Raw genomic sequence first — 19,338 nt, 5'->3', positions numbered from 1 at the left:
GTATGATGGAATTCCAAAATTATTATTTATGAAGATATAAATAGGTGAAATCGTAAAAAAGAATGCAATATGGTAACGTTTGGGGGGTTCCTGTGTCTATGTAATGCACTATATGGTAAAAGCGACATGATACCATTATGCTATAGGTCAGTCCGAACACAACCATATGCAGGTTTATACAGATTCTCTAATGTTATATACAGTATATATATATTTTTTATGAAATCCTTTTTTTTGGCAATTAATTATTAATAAAATATTTCTATTGTGACGCTTATAACGGTTTTATTTTTTCACCTACGGGGCTGTATGGGGTGTAATTTTTTCCGCCATGATCTCTAGTTTTTATTAATACCATATTTGTGAAGATCAGACGTTTTGATCACTTTTTATTAATTTTTTTAATATATAATGTAACATCAAATCGGTAATCCGCGCACTGGGAGTTTCCCAGGACTGGATCCAGCTTTTTCCAGCTCCAGGGGAGGAGCGGCATGGAGTGGAGCAGACTTCAAAGCCCCACAGCCTCATGAGCAGAATGCTGCTAGGAGCTAAGTGTTTCGCTTCTTTCCTACTGTAGATACGCTCATCTCTACGCAAAAGCATACATGCCCAACTGCTTCTCCATTCAAGAAGAGAACACGGTACCACAGTACAGTACTGTATCTCCTGATTGCTGGGGCCCCCAGTGATAAGATATAGCACTGTACTGTATTTCAGTTGCAGAACTTTCTGCATTCTTTTATACTTTTTGGTTTGCAGTGTACTGATGTTATACTGTACTGGTGTTATACTGTACTGGTGTTATACTGTACTGATGTTATACTGTACTGGTGTTATACTGTACTGATGTTTTGCTGTACTGATGTTATACTGTACTGGTGTTATACTGTACTGATGTTATACTGTACTGATCATGATGTCAAACTGTACTGATGTTTTACTGTACTGATTAGAGATGAGTGAACGTGCTCGTCCGAGCTTGGTACTCGATGGAGTATTAGGGTACTCGATGGTACTCGTTACTCGGACGAGCATCCCGCGATACTCGAGGAAATCTCATCATCCATTTCCTGTAAGTTTGCGCTCTTTTTTGCAGCCAATAAACATGCAGGAGACTCTTTGGTACATCCTGCGATGACGTGGGACCCATACATGTCGATAGCAGCGATTGGTTGGCCAGATCAGATGACCCTGCCATATAAAGCTCGGCGCCGGCAGTACTCGCTTCAGACGCATGCTGTGAGAGATCAGGGACAGAGCTGCTGCTGGTCAGGGAGAGTGTCGGTGTAGGATTTATCGTTCCAGTAGGCACGGTATATACTAGCAACATAAACAAACAGCCCTTTTCAGGGCTTAAAAGCTTTTATTAATACTATTACTACAGACTGCTGGCTGGGAGTTGCAGTGCTGCTACCGCGATTTAACCAGCACACTATGGTGACCGGCTGCTGGCAGAAAGGGGGCATTAGGTGTTGCATACACACCCCTAAGAAGTTCTCAGTGTACTCCTTTTTGATTTTGGGGCTGGTGGTCCTGGTGCACTGCACTGTATAGCTGGGATTTGTAGTGCATCCTGCATAGAACTTACTTCACTGCTCATTGTATTGGGGTGACAAAGTGTGTACAGTTGTTGCCCATACCAGATAGCACCGTCAAGCCCCCCCTAAACTAGTGTGTACTTCACTGTATAGCTGGGATTTGTAGTGCATCCTGCATAGAACTTACTTCACTGCTCATTGTTTGGGGGTGACAAAGTGTGTACAGTTGGTGCCCATACCAGATAGCACCGTAGAGATCCACCAAACCATTGGTTACTACAACTATTTTTCAAGAAATCTGTATTTCGTACGCAAGGCCTATCTCAGTTCCATACTGTGCAGTGTCCATAAAATGGTGAACCCCAGGGGAAAGGGTCGAGGGCGTGGTCGTAGGCGTGGGGTTCCAAGTGATGTGGTTGCTGGAGGGCGGGTTTTAGGGCAGGGTGACACAGCAGCACCTGTTGAGGAGGTAGCAGTGGCACACCGCAGACGTCCACTCCCTAGCTTCTTTGACCAACTTACAGGGTCTCAAGGTAGACCGTTATTGAAACCGCAGCAGTGTGAACAGGTGATCATGTGGATAGCGGATAATGTGTCCAGTAACTTATCCACCACCCAGTCTTCAACGCAGTCCGCCCACGCTACCCAAGGGAGTGGAACCCTTGCTCCATTAGCTCAGCCTCCCTCCCCACAGCCTGGCCCCTCCAGGGAAAGAAGGGATTCTGATCCACCAACATGCTCCCAGGAACTGTTTTCTGGACCCTTCCCTGAGTCAGAGCAACCGGAGCAGTCGATCTGTCCTGATGCCCAAACTATGCAGCTCACGCAGTCAGTGGGTGAAGAGAGTGGGGACTTGCAAGCGGGGTTGGAAGAGGTGTCTGATGACGATGAGACCCGGTTGTCAGACAGTGAGGTTGTTGTCATGGATGTAACTCAAAGTGAGGAGAAGAGTGAGGAGCTGGTGGATGAGGACAAGGTGACTGACCCGAGCTGGGTGGATAAGCCTAGTGAAGACCGTGCTTCTGAGGGGGAGGCAAGTTCACCCGCAGGACCGGTTGGAAGAGGAAGAGGGGTGGGCAGAAGGAGAGGCAGGGGCAGAGCCAGTAGATCAGCAACTGTTTAACGGAGTCAAACTCCCGTGGCCAGGGCTAGATGTTCCGAAGTCTGGAGGTTTTTTAAAGAAACTGCGAATGACGGACTGTAGTGTGTAACGTGCGCCACGCCAGGATCAGCAGGGGAGCCACCACTACCAGCCTAACCACTACCAGCATGTGCAGGCATATGAGTGCTAAACACCCCACTCAGTGGAACCAAGGCCGTTCAGTGACTGCAAGTCGCACCCCTGCTCCTTCCCCTGTGTCAGGTGCTGGCTCTGTCTGTCCCCCCGCCCAGGCCCCAGGCACGAGCGCCTCCCACCCTACACGCACCGCTTCACCTCCACTATGCTCCACACCCTCCAGCAAGGTGTCCAAGCGCAGCGTTCAACTGCAGCAGACCTTTGCACGGAAGCGCAAGTACACGGCCACTCACACGCATGCACAAGCCCTAAATGTGCACATAGGCAAACTGCTGAGCTTGGAGAGGCTGCCCTATCGACTGGTAGAGACAGAGGCTTTTAGGAACCTCATGGCGGTGGCTGTCCCTCGGTACTCTGTCCCCAGCCGCCACTACTTTTCACGGTGTGCCGTCCCAGCCCTACAACAGCACGTGTCGGATAACATCATCTGTGCCCTGACCAACGCGGTCAGCGACAAGGTCCACCTAACCACGGACACGTGGACAAGTGCTGGCGGGCAGGGAGGCTTCTGGCCTAATTGTTGGGAGGATCACTTGCTGCCTCACTTACTTGTAATGGTTCTCTGGGTGCTCAATGCCATGCTGCTTCTGGTCTAATTTTTGGGAGGCTCACTTGCTTCCTCACTGACTTGTAATAGTTATCTGTGTGTTCAAGGCCCTGCTGTGTCTGGCCTAATTTTTGGGAGGCTCACTTGCTTCCTCACTGACTTGTAATAGTTATCTGTGTGTTCAAGGCCCTGCTGTGTCTGGCCTAATTTTTGGGAGGCTCACTTGCTTCCTCACTGACTTGTAATGGTTATCTGTGTGTTCAAGGCCCTGCTGTGTCTGGCCTAATTTCTGGTAGGCTCACTTGCTTCCTCACTGACTTGTAATGGTGTCAGAAAGTTATATAGAGTTGTAATTTACTTCTATTTAAAAATCTCAAATCTTCCAGTACTTATCAGCTGCTGTATGCTCCACAGGAACTGGTTTATTCTTTACAGTCTTACACAGTGCTCTCTACTGCCATCTCTGTCCATGACAGGGACTGTCCAGAGCAGTAGCAAATCCCCATAGAAAACCACACTCACTCACATCATTACTGTATGCTTATCTGTGGCACCTACCCACCCCAAAAATCTATTCATGTACGACAATGGCAAGCCTAAAAACTTGGATCATTTCACACACTGCTATAGGAACAAGGCAAAATATTATCTTGCCACACCTGCCATGGGACATACTTCACATTGCTATTCCCACAATTGATTTATCTAATTGGATGACCCTGGGTTTTTTTAGATGTAAGCCAACTGTTCCGAGAAGGCATTCTCCACTTGCCTAAAGAAGATCTGAGAAAGTGAGACACTATCTCATGTCAAAGAAACACACCTTACTGAAATACAGTACTGAGCTTTTTTTAACCCTTTAGGGGAGTCACAGAAATAAAAGTGTGTAAGAAATTTTAAAATTTTAATTTTCTGTGCAGAGATTGTAGTGTAATCCAATATCTTTCATAATGATAAACCTATTAGCAGAGAAATGCACCCCAATATTGATTGCCCCGTTTCTGCAGTTTATAGAAATACCCCATATGTGGCCCTATTGCATTGTTTGACGCAACCACAAGCCTCAGGTATAAAGGAGCGCCTAGTGAATTTCAATGCCTCCGTTTTATTTGGTCATTTTTGACCGTACCACTTCAAGTTGGCAGAGGCTCTGGGGTGCCAAAACCTAAAAAACACCCCTAAACTACACCCCTCAAGGAATGTAACAAGGGGTGCGGTGAGCATTTGGACCCCACAGGTGCTTCACAGATTTTCAGTGGCGTAAAAAAGGAAAAATTCTATTTTTTTACACTAAAACGTTGTTCTAGCCTTCATTTTTCATTTTGACAAGGAGATAAAAGAAAAAAAACACCAAACGTGTAGCGCAGTTTCTCCCGAGTACGGAAATACCCCACATGTGGACATAAAGTGCCAAGCGGGCGCAGGACAAGCCTCCAAAGTGAAGGAGCGCCAATTGGCTTTTGGAAGCTGGATTTCACTGGAATTGATTTCAAGGGCCATGTCGCATTTACAGAGCCCTCGTGCTGCCAAAACACTGGAAACTTCCCACAAGTGACCCCATTCTGGAAACTACACCCCTCAAGGAATCTAACAAGGGGTGCAGTGAGCATATGGACCCCACTGGTGACGGGCACAAATGTGGAACAATGTGACATGAAAATGAAAACTTTCATTTTTTCACTTTCACGTCACAAATGTTCCCGTCATCAAGGGGTCCCTATCCTCACTGTACCCCTTGTTAGATTCCCTGAAAGGTGTAGTTTCCAGAATGGGGTCACTTGTGGGGGGTTTCCAGTGTTTTGGCAGCACGACGGCTCTGTAAATGCGACATGGTGTTCATCATCCATTCTGGCCAAATCCAGCCTCCAAAATCCAAATGGCGCTTCTTCCCTTCGGAGGCTTGCCCTGCACCCACATGGCGCTTTACAGTATGTCCACATGTGGGGTATTTACGGACTCGGGGGAAATTGCTTTACACATTTTGTGTGTTTTTTTCTCTTTTAACCCCTTGTGAAAATGAAAAAATTAAAGCTAAACCAACATTATAGTGTAAAAAATTTAATATTTCATTTTCACGGCATATTGTTCCACATTTGTGCCCGTCACCAGTGGGGTCCATATGCTCACTACATACCTTGTTACATTCCCTGAGGGGTGTAGTTTCCATAATGGGGTCACTTGTGGGGGGTTTCAACTGTCTTGGCTACACAGAGGCCTTTTAAATACAACAAGGCCCTCGAAATCCATTCCAGCCAAATCCAGCCTCCAAAAGCCAATTGGCACTCCTTCCCTTTGGAGGCTTACCCTGCACCCGCATGTCGCCTTAAGTCCACATGTGGGGTATTTCTGTACTCAGGGGAAATTGCTCTACACATTTTGTGTTTTTTTTTATCTTTTAACCCCTTGTGAAAATGAAAAAATCAAGACAAGATAAATGATTTAGTGTAAAAATTTAACATTTTTTTACACTAAATGTTGGTCTAGCCTTGATTTTTTCCATTTCAACAAGGGGTTAAAAAAGAAAATGAATGCAAATGTATGGGTAATTTCCCCCGAGTACGAAAATACCCCACATGTGGACATAATGTGCCATATGGGCACAGGGCAAGCGACCAAAGGGACAGAGCGCCATTTAGAGTCTGGAATGGAGGATGGAAGGCATGTCGCAATTACAAAGCTCCTGTGCTGCCAGGACAGTAGAAACCCCCCACAAGTGACCCCATTCTGTAAACTACACCCCATAAGGAATCTAACAAGGGGTGCAGTGAGCATATGGACCCCACTGGTAATGGGCACATATGTAGAACATGTGCTGTGAAAATAAAAAATACCATTTTTTTATTTTTATGGCACAAATGTGCCAGTCACCAGGGAGCCATATCCCCGCTGCACCCCTTGTTAGATTCCTTATGGGGTGTAGTCTCCAGAATAGGGTCACTTGTGGGGGGTTTCTACTGTTCTGGCCGCACAGATGCTTTGTAATTGCATCATGGCATCCTCTAATGGGATTGGCGGCCATATCTATTTAGCTGGGGAAAAGGGACAATTCTAATTTATTTGGGGATATTAGGCCAATTATTAGTTTATAAGGTTAAAAATGACAGGTGTCCATCAGATTCAACCTGTGTTGATCCAGAGGAAGGCAAAAAAAAAACCCTCGTAAGGCAGACGACAGTAGCCTCATCACTGGGAAAAAATTCCTTCCCGACTCCATAATGGCGATCAGAATAATCCCTGGATCAACGTGACCCCTGAAATAGGAATAAGACGGAATTTAGAAAATGTAGAACTCCAATGACGTGTGGTACGCCTTGAAGCCTTGATCCAGTATGCAGAGGCCGGGGTGATCAGGACAGGTGTCACACTGGAAAATGGTGTCCTTCCTGATCCCCCTGTTACGCCACACTCTGCACTACTTCTGGGGTCTCCTGTTTTCCAGTGTGGGGGACGTCACCTGGAAAATGTTGTCCTGGTATGATACGGGGTCCCTCATATCCCGAAGCGATGGGTCCGCTCCATGGCTGCTAAATATTAGGGCTCTATTACTGCTTCAGATATTTTTGGATTGTGCCGCAAGCTACAGTAGCTCGGGCAGCGAGGGACCGGAAGAGGGGGATGCTGGTATAAAAGTTATCCCCGTACAGGTGGTAACCTTTATCCAGCAGTGGGAAGATCAGTTCCCGAACGATCTTCCCACTAACTGCGAGGATGGGGGGGGGCATCTGGGGGCAGGATTCGGGTGTCCCTTCCTTCATACACTCTAAAGGTACATGCACACTGCGAAATGGCGAAGGATAACCCTTTGTGCATTCCGCAGCTGGCACCCACCGGCGGACTGATGGAGCCGTGCGTCTCCGCTCGTGTCACACTCCATTCTATGAACGTGTTCATTTTTTGGACGGACGACGGAATCCGCACGTGCATAGAATGGAGTCTATGACACGGGTGGAGATGCACACGCCTGCATCAGTCCGCCGGCGGGTGCCAGCTGCGGAATGCACAAAGGGTTGTCCTTCTCCATTCCACAGTGTGCATGTACCCTAAATCTGTAAGTGTACCCTGAGGTACGCTCACAGAGTTTGTAGAATTTCACGCCATACTGTGATCTCTTATTGGGATGGTACTGTCGGAAAAGACGTGTCTGGGGGGGCAGCGTACGCTATGCTACCCCCAGACACGTCACTGGATGATGATGATGAGGATGAATGGAGGGAAAAAGGATCCCCCCATTCATCCTCACTGGCTGTTTCGGTGTCGGAGGCAATAATAGCATATGCGTCCGCCACCGAAAACACCCTGGGGGCCATCTTTATACGGGGATTGGTATATGGGGTATGTAAATGTGTGTAAAACTTTATTTCATGTAATGTAATGTAATGTTTTTTACGTTTTTTTGACAGTAAAAAAAATATCCCTACGCCAAGAAAGCAGTTGCTGATAAATGCTGCACTTATGTGCGGCATTTATCAGCAGCCAGTAGTGGTAGGATATAGGGGGTAAAAAACGCCCCTACGCCAAAAAGGAGAAGTTGCTGATCAGCTGCGCACTTACGTGCGATGCTAATCAGCAATCAGCGGCGTTAGGGTGCATAAAAAGGAAAAAAAAATTGGGGGAAAAAAAACAAAAAAACTTTTTAACCCAAAGCAATTGATCAGTGAATAATATTCACTGATCAGCCGCTAGGGGGCAGTAGAGCGACGCTGGCGAAGACTTCCGAGGCCCGCCGAAGCCCGAGGAGCCGAACATTTCCGAAGTTAGACGACGCTGGACCCGACGAAACCCGGAAGCGACCTGATGAAAACGCGAGGACGCCGCGGACTGCAGATCTTCGCTTCGGATGCCCAGATCAGGTGAGTATAGTGCACCTACACTATACACACCTGTTCTGCACCCCTCAGCTACCTAGCTGAGGGGTGCAGAACCCGGGGACACTGTTTTTTAACAGTTTGATCGCCGTGATGGGCCGGCCGGTAGTGGCCGGCCTATCACGCCGATCGTGGGGGTGGCATCGGCGCCATCTTTCCCCAGGACACTGATGGCAATTGGTGCTGTCTCGGACAGCACCAATCGCCATTGCTTTCCGGGTCACCGATGACCCGGAAAGCTGAATTTAGCTGCTATATGCTGATCTGTATTGTGTGTTAATCACCCCCCGTGCCGACAAGCAGGGATGGCCTGCTATACATTATAGCAGGCCATCTTCCCCGATCGCTGTGTGTGAACGTAATTGTACGCCCGTTTGCGTTAAAGCCCACCCTGTGGGGGCGTATACTTACGCCCGATGTCGTCAAGGGATTAAAACAGAAAACCTTTCTTGCCTGGGACAGTTTCTGTCACGGACAGAGGAGGCAGCAGAAAGTACTGTCACACTAATAATATATTCCTTCCCTTTAAAATGTAACATTTAATATACTCTGTTAAAGCCAGACAAGCGAATGCACACTATGGGGGAGATTTATTAAACATGGTGTAAAGTGAAACTGGCTCAGTTGCTCCTAGCAACCAATCAGATTCCACTTTTCATTCCTCACAGACTCTTTGAAAAAGGAAAGGCGGAATCTGATTGGTTGCTAGGGGCAACTGAGCCAGTTTAACTTTATACCTTGTTTGATAAATCTCCCAAAGGACTGTCCAGAGATGTAAGCAGAGAGCAGTAGGCCGACTGAAAAGAAAACACCATTTTCTGTAGGACATACAACAGCTGGTAAGTATGGGATAACTTGAGATTTTTAAATAGAAGTAAATTATAAATCTATATAACTGTCTGAAACCAGTTGATTTGAAAGAAAAAGATTTTTGTTGGATAACCCCTTTAAGCCTACAAATCTGCCTGGCCTGTTCGTTTGTAGCCTGAAGATGCTCCAGATAGGAGTGAAACTAGTTGCTCATTGAATGACATAAGATTTTAACAACTTCCTACTAGTGGTGATTATTTACCAGTTCGGTGGGGATAGACTGCAGTTATCCCCTTTCCTATCTAATAGTTAAATGTTCTAGATACTGTTATACAGCTAGCACCACTGAGCGCAAAAGAAGTTATTAATTTGTGTACTAGCACCACCTAGTGGACGTGTTTTTAAATTCACAGTGTGCATTCACTTGTCTGGTTTTAACTGAGTATATTAATGTTACATTTTGAAGGGAAGGAATATATGATCAGTGGTGAGGTCATGGTCCTATGTGGGTTTATTTTTTTCGATTATAAGTAGATCCTTACCTTCCTATATTATATAAATATCATTTGTGTTATTGTATAGACTGTGAAGAATACACCACTTCCTGTAGCATATAGCAGCTGATAAGAACTGCAGGACTTAAAGGGGTTGTCCGGCGATAAAAAATTATTCACAGAATAACACACATTAAAAAGTTATACAACTTTGTAATGTATGTTATGTCTGTGAATGGCCCCCTTCCCCGTGTTTCCCCCCACCCACGCTAGACCCGGAAGTGTGGTGCATTATACTCACCGCATCTCGTGTCGTCCACGGTCTCCGATCGTCAGCAGTGACGTCTTCTTCGGGAGGCCGGCGGATCTTCCCGAGTGCCGGCCACCCTCTGCAGCGTCATCCGAAGCTCAGCCGCGATTGGCTGAGCATAACTGTGCTCAGCCAATCGCGGCTGAGCGGCTGATGACGCGGCCACGTCATCAGCAGCTCAGCCGCGATTGGCTGAGCACAGTTATGCTCAGCCAATCGCGGCTGAGCTTCGGATGACGCTGCAGAGGGCGGCCGGCACTCGGGAAGATCCGCTGGGCTCCCGAAGAAGACGTCACTGCTGAGGATCGGAGACCGTGGTCGGCACGTGACAGGTAATGTATAGCGCACCACACTTCCGGGTACACGGGTGGGGGTGGTGGGACACGGGGAAGGGGGCCATTCACAGACATAACATACATTACAAAGTTGTATAACTTTGTAATGTGTGTTATTCTGTGAATAATTTTTTATCGCCGGACAACCCCTTTAAGATTTTTTAAAAGAAGTAAATTACAAAGTTATATAACTCTCTGACACCAGTTGATTTAAAATATTTTTTGCCAGAGTAGTACCCCTTTAAGGCTATGTTCACACAACATATTTATTGGCTGCTCGACAGCCCTATTTTAGGACAACTCTGTATAACAATAGTCTTCATGAAAAAACAGTCATCGTGATGAAAGTCCTAAAAGGTTGTTGAAAAGACGGTGTGTGAAAAAAGCCTTAACCCCTTCAGGACTTGACTGATTTTGGCCTTCAGGACCAGAGCCCATTTTTTAAATCCATCCTGTCTCACTTAACGTTGTAGCTATGTGATGCTATAATTTTTCTTTCTGATTCTGAGGTTGTTTTTTTTTGTGGCATATTGCACTTAAGGCCGATATATAAAAAAAAATTTGTGAAAAATTAAATTTTTTCATAACAAAATGACAAAATTAGCATTTTTCTCCTTTAAAATTTTCTGTGGTCATGGCGCCGGTTAAAATATGTTAAAATGTTATTGCCAGTGTCATTATGCATGCGGCGATACTAAATATGTGTACTCCCCCCCCCCTCCACCCCCAACATTTATTATTATATTGGGATTATATGGGACTTATATATGTATTTAACTTTATTGTGAATATTTTTTTTGTGTGCGTGTGTGTGTGTGTGTGTGTATATAGGTCTATCACCAGCTAGGAGTGTAGCACTGGAGGTGGCCCAGCCCTCCCCCAGTGGTAGGAAACCGCCTCCCCTCTGCAACGCGCCTTTATTAGAATCAATGGAGCCGCATCACAGGGGGGAGGGCGGATCAGCACTCTGGGGCTTCACCCCCAGTGCTTCACCCCTGGCCGGTGTTTGGAAATAGACCGGTGTTATACACGGTACCCGAGCTGCGGTTCAAAAAAAGGACTGTGGCACCGGTGCCTGGTGTGCCAGTCGATTTGTAGGGCAGCCAGAAGCCTTATGCTTACCTACATGCTGTCCAATCGGCAATCAGCTCCTAGAGTCTGTCTCAGGCCGACTCTACTAGCAGAGCGCCAATCTCATTGATCAATTCTATACAGCTACCAGCAGCCGGGTACTCATGATGGACAGCAGTGATCATGCTGCTGTATATAGACTGCAGCTGATGTTATGGGCACCTCTGACACTTTCCTGTAACTAAGAGATCAGTGTGTATTGCTATGTACCTTTACCTGATTATTATTTCTTTTTTTTTCTTTTTTTTTATGCAGCCCCTAAAAGCGCTACTACAGTTACTACTAGAACTATGCCAAGAATGTCATCAACAAGTGAGTGAATAATAGAAAACCTTTTTTAATAAATTCATGGTCAGCACAGAGTAGAGGTGCATCTTTCTTTCTTATTTGTAATTCTTTGAAGTGATACTGTCACCCCCTTTATGGATGAGGACTTCTCTGCACAGCTGAAAATCCTAAATTTTGCAGTTTTCCTTGCTTACTTTATAATAGATTTCTTGGTGCTTGGTCTAGTGAAAAATGTTTTTTATTGTTGGTGAATTATGCCACCTGGGTGGGGCTTTACGACTGCTATGCCACCTCGCCCCGCCCACATCACCACTGTAGGCCCTGCCCCTCTGTGACGTCATTGGTGTCTAGGCCCTGTCGCCTCAGCTGCCATTAGAATAGGCCAACCTAGAGGGAATGAGGCCTAGACCTTTAGGTTGGCCCATTCCAATGGCTGCAGAGGGGACGGGACCTAGACGCCAATGACGTCACAGAGGGATGGGACCTACGGCGCCAATGTGGGTGGAGATATGGGGTTTCACACCTGATAAGTTTTCCCCCTACACCACTGTTCACCAACAATAACATGCATTTTTTGAGGTGAGAGACTAGAAAGAAATTCTTTATTTGGTCAGATATCAAATGTCCACAACTATGTCTAGTTGTGGCTTTATGGATTCAAAAATGTGCTGTTTATAATAATCAACATGACCCAAATTGGCAGAATATACCGGTGCTCACATGTCAGTACCTAATGTCTTTCCCATTCTGTCTGCAGCAGTGGTGGTGAGTGTAATACCATATTCATACCTGTGTTGTTTGGGGGCAGCCTTCTGGGTTATGGGCGGGCATTTTGGGTTTGGTCCTGTGACATTGGGGTTGCGGGGCCATTCCATGGCATCCCTTCCCTGCATGTGCACGCTTTGCGGGGTTGGCGGTCGCTGACCGACACAGTGTGGAGTAAGCGTAGGGACCCGTGTGAACCAGGGGACCTGCACATGGTACACGGGGCAATATGGTTTGATCAAATTATATACCAACTTCCTGGCCTTGGTTTTTAAAATAGGCCTAGCGGCAATAGTATCAGCCATAGGTGGGATGTGCAGGCGCTCCTTTCTTTCCACATTGAGGGCAGAATAAAGGTATATATATCATGGCACAAAAGGAAGGGTTACAAGCCATGGTTAAATAAACTTCTATCGCTGTATTAATATGGCCTCGTTGTATGCCGTTACACTCTTTTTGTATGACTGTGTGTGGCCCTTTGTACAAAGGGACTGGTAACTCTGCATTCTTTTATCTTGAGCATGGCCTGATAGCTAGCTGAGAAGGAGTGCTTCAGATCTAATGCTTTAGACAATGACAGTCAATGACAGACACCAATGACTCTACTAGCAGAGATCTCACTGATCAATGCTATGCAGCTATCAGCAGCTGGGTACTCAAGACGGACAGCAGTGATCTTTATTTATTTCATGATATGAAATACCTTTCCGCGAAAAAATAGGACAGGTCATAGTGTGGATGGCGGCACGGATGCCTCCCCCCACTCCCATCTCCCCTGATTCCGGCTCCCATCTCCACGCTCCCGGCTCTCATCTCCCCTGCCCCTGGCTCTCAGCTCTTCTGCTCCTGGCTCTCAGCTTCCCCGCTCCAAGCTCTCATGGCCCACGCTCCTGTTTTCAGCTTCTCCGCTACAAGCTCTCAGCTCCCTTCTGCCCTGCTCCTGGCTCCCATCTCCCCCGCCCCTGTCATCGGGCTGCGATCTCACCTGCTCCTGTCACTGGCTCCAGGCTGCTATCTCCTCTGCTCCCAACCCAGTGAAGAACAATGGACATGTGAATGAGGCCTTACCAAATTTTTCTTTTATGCAGCTCCTAAAAGCACAACTACAGTTACTACTAGAACTATGCCAAGAATGTCATCAACAAGTGAGTGGATAATAGAAAACGTTTTAATAGATTCTTGATCAGTACAGAGTAGAGGTACAACCTTTTTTGCAATTCTTTAGGTCAAATTTTAAAAACACATTACAGTTATATAATATTTATTGCTGTCTAACTTTGGCTTTATGGATTTTATGGTTTAGACAATTAGACAATGACAGACACCAGTGATCTAGTAGTAAAAAGTCCAAAAGCATCCAAGTGAAATAATCTTCCAAGCTTTATTGGAGGATCAAGAACACAATACACCGTTTCGGTTTACATTTAGCCTTTCTAAAGTATAAGATTACATTACACCAGTGCAGGAATAAATGTGCAGAGGGAAAATCCCTCACCAATTAGAATAGTGGGTGGATCCCTGGACCAAGACACAAAATAAGGGAATGCAGGAAGAAGTGGACCAAATGACCACTGTAATATGATTCCATATATAAACAAGCCATTTATTAATTAATATAAAAGTACTAAGAATAGAAATTAAAATCAACTCTGCCCATGTACTAGTTTAAACATAGTAAAATATGCCGATCTACCTGTGCTCTGTGTGAGAAAGGTGTCCGCATCCATGGCCCCATGTTGGGGTTTCCAATGATTCATGTCAGAAGTCGTGCGGTCAGGCAGGGTGCCAAAGGTGACGTCACGCAGGATCTCCCGCACGTGCCGGCAAGTCCCAGAAGTGATGTCCAAGAGGGGGCTATTCTGCTCATTGTGAAGGAAAACGCTGACGCTAGGATGTCTGTGGTTGCGCAGTCATCAGCACTAACTACGGACATCCTAGCGCCATCATTCCCCCTTCAGAACGAGCAAGGTGTGATGTAATGTTATACTTGATGAGCATGGTGTAATGTAATGTTATACTTGAGAAAACTCAATGTGAGCCGAAACATCGTATTGTGCTCTTGATCCTCCAAGAAAGCTTTGAAGATTATTCCAACTAGTTGCTGTTGTACTTCTTGTTACTAGATATCTTGTGCACTTGGGATTGTGGACCAACCAGTGTGCATCTGTAATCTGCTACATGTGGACTTTCGGGTGCTGTTGGACTCTTCTTCTTTTCCAGACACCAGTGATCAGCTGATGTCCTCCTTTAACTCTAATGTCACAATGTACACTGCTCAAAAAAAATAAATAAAGGGAACACTAAAATAACGCTTCCTAGATCTAAATGGATGAATATATGCAGGGCCGATTCTAGCTTTTTTGCTGCCTGAGGCGAAAATTAAAAATTGTGAAGCAACTATTCCCACGTCGATACCTCAGCTATAAGTAAACTTATTAATTTCTCATTGTGTATTATGATGTTCTGCAGAACCTCATAATACACCCCAGATGCTGCAGAACCTCATAATACACCCCAGATGCTGCAGAACCTCATAATACATCTCAGCTGCTGCAGAACCTCATAATACATAATACAAAAGTTATACAAGTTACATATAATTGTAATCATACTAACTTGAGAAACATGTATAACAAGTCAATTTTTCCCTAGGGCAAACTGCGTAAAGCCCCCGAAAATTAAAAAATTTACTTCACCACACATATAATTTATTTCTGGTTTCACTGCATATTTTAGGAAGAAATTACATCTGCCATTGCAAAATACAATTAGTGGCGCAAAAAATAAGGGTCTCTAGGTGGAAAAATGCACACGCTATGGCCTTATATACACAAGGAGGAAAAAACGAAAGTGCAAAAAAGAAAATGGCTGTGTCCCCTAAGGGTTAAGAGGAACCCGGGGCCAACCACACCAGCATATGGTCTCACAAGGGGTCTGAGGATCACGGTACCTAATGGCAGTCAGGCTACCTCTAGCAAGCACATGGCCCTCAAAATGCCATCCCACACCAATACTGACCTATTGCCAAACCCACTAGCATGCTGAAGGATGTTGCAGGCACCAGATTGTTCTCCACAGCATCTCCAGACTCTGTCACGTCTGTCACATGTGCTCACTGTGAACCTTCTTTCATCTGCGAAAAGCACAGGACGCCAGTGGCAGTGTTGGCAGGGGCGTAGTTAGAATTCACGGGGCCCCGTAGCAAAAAATTGTAAGTGACCCCCCTCCATTATGCACAATATAGTAATATATATATATATGTGCATCTTGTGGCCAGAGGCAAAATCTTGCCTGCAGCCACAAGAATGATTGGCAGAGCAGAGAGCCAATGGCTGCTTGCTCTGTCAGTCCACTGTATTTAACTATAAGGGCCCATTAGGAGCGCTTATGGTTAAATACATAGGTGCAGGTGCAGACTACCTTTTTCTTTACCTCTTATGTACTGCAGTGTGTAAGAGACCCAATGTTTAGAAGACAAGAGATATCTGCTTTACTGCTGGTGCACTGATAACCCCTGACCTCTGCATGGAGCTCTGCACATTTTCCTTTTTGATTGTGGCAGGCAGCCTGAACAGACGTCAGGGGTTATCAGTGCATTGAAGCAGAAATAGCTTGGTCTTCTGCTTACTAACTTTTTTTGTGTGCAACATGTAAGTAAACATTGGGTTACTTACACACTGCAGTAAATAAGGGGTTAAGCAGAAGGACACAGGATGCTCTTATCTTCTCTCCTGCACTGCCCCATGCCAGCTGCTTACCCTGCCTCTATGGTAGCCTTGCTACTGCGTGCTAAGCCATGAGCACAACCCCCATCTGTGGATGTCGGGCCCTTATACCATCCTCATGGAGTTGGTTTTCTAATCATTTGTGCAGACACATACACATTTGAAGCCTGCTGGAGGTCTTTTTGCAGGGCTCTGGCAGTGCTCCTCCTGTTCCTCCTAGCACAAAGTCAGAGGTAGCGGTCCTGCTGCTGGGTTGTTGCCCTCCTACGGCCTCCTCCACGTCTCCTGGTGTACTGGCCTTTTTCCTGGTAGCGCCTCCAGCCTCTGGACACTAAGCTGACAGACAAAGCAAACCTTTTTGCCACAGCTCGCATTGATATGCCATCCTGAACTAGCTGCACTACCTGAGCCGCTTGTGTGGGTTGTAGAGTCTGGCTCATGCTATCACGAGTGTGAAAACACCACCAACATTTAAAGGGACCAAAACATCAGCCAGAATAGGTACTGAGAAGTGGTCTGTAGTCCCCACTTGCAGAACCACTCCTTTATTGAGTGTGTCTTGCTAATTGTCAATAATTTTCATCTTTTGTCTATTTCATTTGCAAAAAAATATGTAAAAATTGATTGTGGATCAGTGTTGCTTCCTAAGTGGACAGTTTTATTCCATAGAAGTTCGATTTACTTGGAGTTACATTGTGTTGTTTAAGTGTTCCCTTTATTTTTTTGAGCAGCATATCTAGATCTCAGCATTTAAAGTGTCACTGTCGTTTGATTTTTAGTTTTTGATTTTAGTACAGGCGATTTTAAGAACCTTAGCTGAAAAATGCATTTTTATCATGAAAAAGCAACTTGACGCTCTTCTCCCTGTCTTCATGGTTTTCTATGGATAGGGGAGGGGTGGAGGGAGATAAAGCACCAAAACAGGACAAGTCAGCACTGACCTGTATAACCTCTAAATAACAGCTTTCACACAGCTTCCACTGTGTAATCCTTTGCTCTCTGCTGGCGACTAATCTCCCTCCTCCCCCTCCCCTCTCCATAGGTTAGATGGGGTCGACTGTAAAAGAGTCAAGATTTCCTGATAATGAGCAGTGAATGAGAGAGATGAGGGAGGGGGAGGGGACATGGGGAAAGTATTTTTGAATGCAGATAATGGCATATTCGCCTAATAAACCCAATTACAAAGTTTCCTAAAATCACCTGTACTTAAAAAAAAAAACCGCAATGACACTTTAAGTGTGTCAGTGAAAGATGCAGCAGCTTGTCTTAAACAATTGTATGGGGTCCCAATTCATTTGTAGGGCAGCCAGAAGCCTTATGCCCTATTCACACATCCTGTTCCTGTCCGCAATTGTGGATCCGCAGAAAAATAGGACCAATGTATTTCAATGGACCCATACACACTTCCGTGTTGTGTACTGGGCTGCAATCCGTTCCGCAAAAAAAAAAGGACAGGCCCTAGTACGGACAGTAACTGACACACCCAATACAACTCTATGGGGTCCGTATTTTTTTACGGATGCAATACGGACTGAATTTGACGATTGTTACTGACTTAAATTTGCGGATTGGAAAAATATACTGACGTGTGAATAAGGCATTATGCTTACCTAGATGCTGTCCGATCAGCAATCAGCATCTAGAGTCTGTCTCAGGCAGACTCTACTAGCAGAGCGCCAATCTCGGTGATCAATGCTATGCAGCTATCAGCAGATGGGTACTCATGACGGACAGCACTGATCACGCTTTCTGCCATTGACCCCTCAAACGACATGATATGAAATATGTACTAGCAAGACTGCTGTTCATAGCAACTATATTTTATTGGTGTCTTTTTAGATAGCTACATAGACTGCAGCTGTATTTTGTTATTATTTTACTGTGAGTTAACATAGCCTAAAAATTAATTATATGCTTGGTTGTTATTGGCACCTCTTACACTTTCCTATAACTATGAGATCAGTGTGTATTACGATTAACCTTTACCAAAACATTTTTAATACAGCCCCTAAAAGTGCAACTTCAACTACTAGAACTACGACAAGAACGTCACCTACAAGTGAGTGAAGAATAAAAAAAACATATATTAATAGATTTGTGGTCAGTGCAGGATAGAGGTTCAACTTTCTTCCATATTTGCAGTTCTTTAAGTCAAATTTTAAAAACACATTACAGTTGTAAAAAAATGTGTTGTCTATAACAATCATTCACATTGGGGGGTATAAAACTGTCTGCAATAAGAGTTGAGGTTTCAATTTGAGAGAGCTAGTTAGGAAATGAAATCTGAGCTATGATTGGTTGATACTGACACATCCAGACTGTGCTGGCATTCTACCCAGTGCGTGCCGCAAGTCCAGTTGGACTTTCTGTAGGAAACTCCCAGGTTGCTACTTTCAGGGAAGGACCTCGGCAACCGGCAACAACTGAAGGAGTGCTGGAGTCTGCAGGATGCACCGTTGGGATGTAGTTCAGACTGGAGCTGGTCTAGAACTAGGAATGGCTGGAGTAGCAAGAAGATCGCTAGGAAGTGTCAAAAAGCTAGGAAGCACAGATGTGGTTTCTGACTGACAACAATAACTGAGCAAAGAGGTGAGGAGGTGGAGACTATATATACCCTGAGGAGAACATTCTAGAAAACTCCAGAGTCTGTGGGCTGACCTATAAGTACAGGTGGGCAGGCGAGTGTCTGCCACTAGAGGGAGCTCAGTGTTCCAGGAGGCCAGATCAGGGCAAAAACAAAATCCAGAGAAAAATCCGGCTGAGAGGAAGGGAGATTATCACAGCACAGTGCAACCTAGAGTTGGAGGGGATAATGGACAAGGCCATGTTCTCAAGATCTTTCTTCTGGTCCACAGCCTTTCCAATCTACCAAATAGTAAACTTACCCTCTCAAACTTTTCATATTCAAGATCTCTTTAACCTTGTAGACATTTTCAGTGCCAGACACTGGGGAAGGAGAAGTGATTTTACAAGAGTACCGGTTAAGGGAAAGAGGCTTTAGGAGAGACATGTGAAACCAGTTGGAATACACAGAGATAGAGGCAAACAGAGCCATTTTTCAAAATTGGTCCACCACAAGCCAGATTACAGAGCAGCTTAAGGAAAGGGGAAGATGGCAATATGTGACCAATGACTCTCCAGTACAAGCAACAGAAGACCAGCAGGCTTTTAGTGAGAACTGTTATTGTAGGCACAGTACCAGTAAGCGGCCACAAACTTTTCTACATCTT

General features: G+C 45.3%; 1 protein-coding gene across 1 annotated transcript in view; it reads left to right on the top strand.

Moving 5' to 3' along the window:
• Positions 1 to 19,338, top strand: part of LOC138789264 (mucin-2-like) — a 198,815-nt gene that overhangs the window by 55,355 nt on the left and 124,122 nt on the right. The window contains exons 11-13 of the mRNA XM_069967868.1: positions 11,586 to 11,642; positions 13,472 to 13,528; positions 18,114 to 18,167. Coding sequence (XP_069823969.1) covers positions 11,586 to 11,642; positions 13,472 to 13,528; positions 18,114 to 18,167 — 168 coding nt within the window. The remainder of the gene's footprint in view (positions 1 to 11,585; positions 11,643 to 13,471; positions 13,529 to 18,113; positions 18,168 to 19,338) is intronic.

Source organism: Dendropsophus ebraccatus, chromosome 4, assembly GCF_027789765.1.
Source record: "Dendropsophus ebraccatus isolate aDenEbr1 chromosome 4, aDenEbr1.pat, whole genome shotgun sequence".
Lineage (NCBI taxonomy): Eukaryota > Metazoa > Chordata > Amphibia > Anura > Hylidae > Dendropsophus > Dendropsophus ebraccatus.
This window is presented reverse-complemented; position numbering and strand designations above follow the sequence as displayed.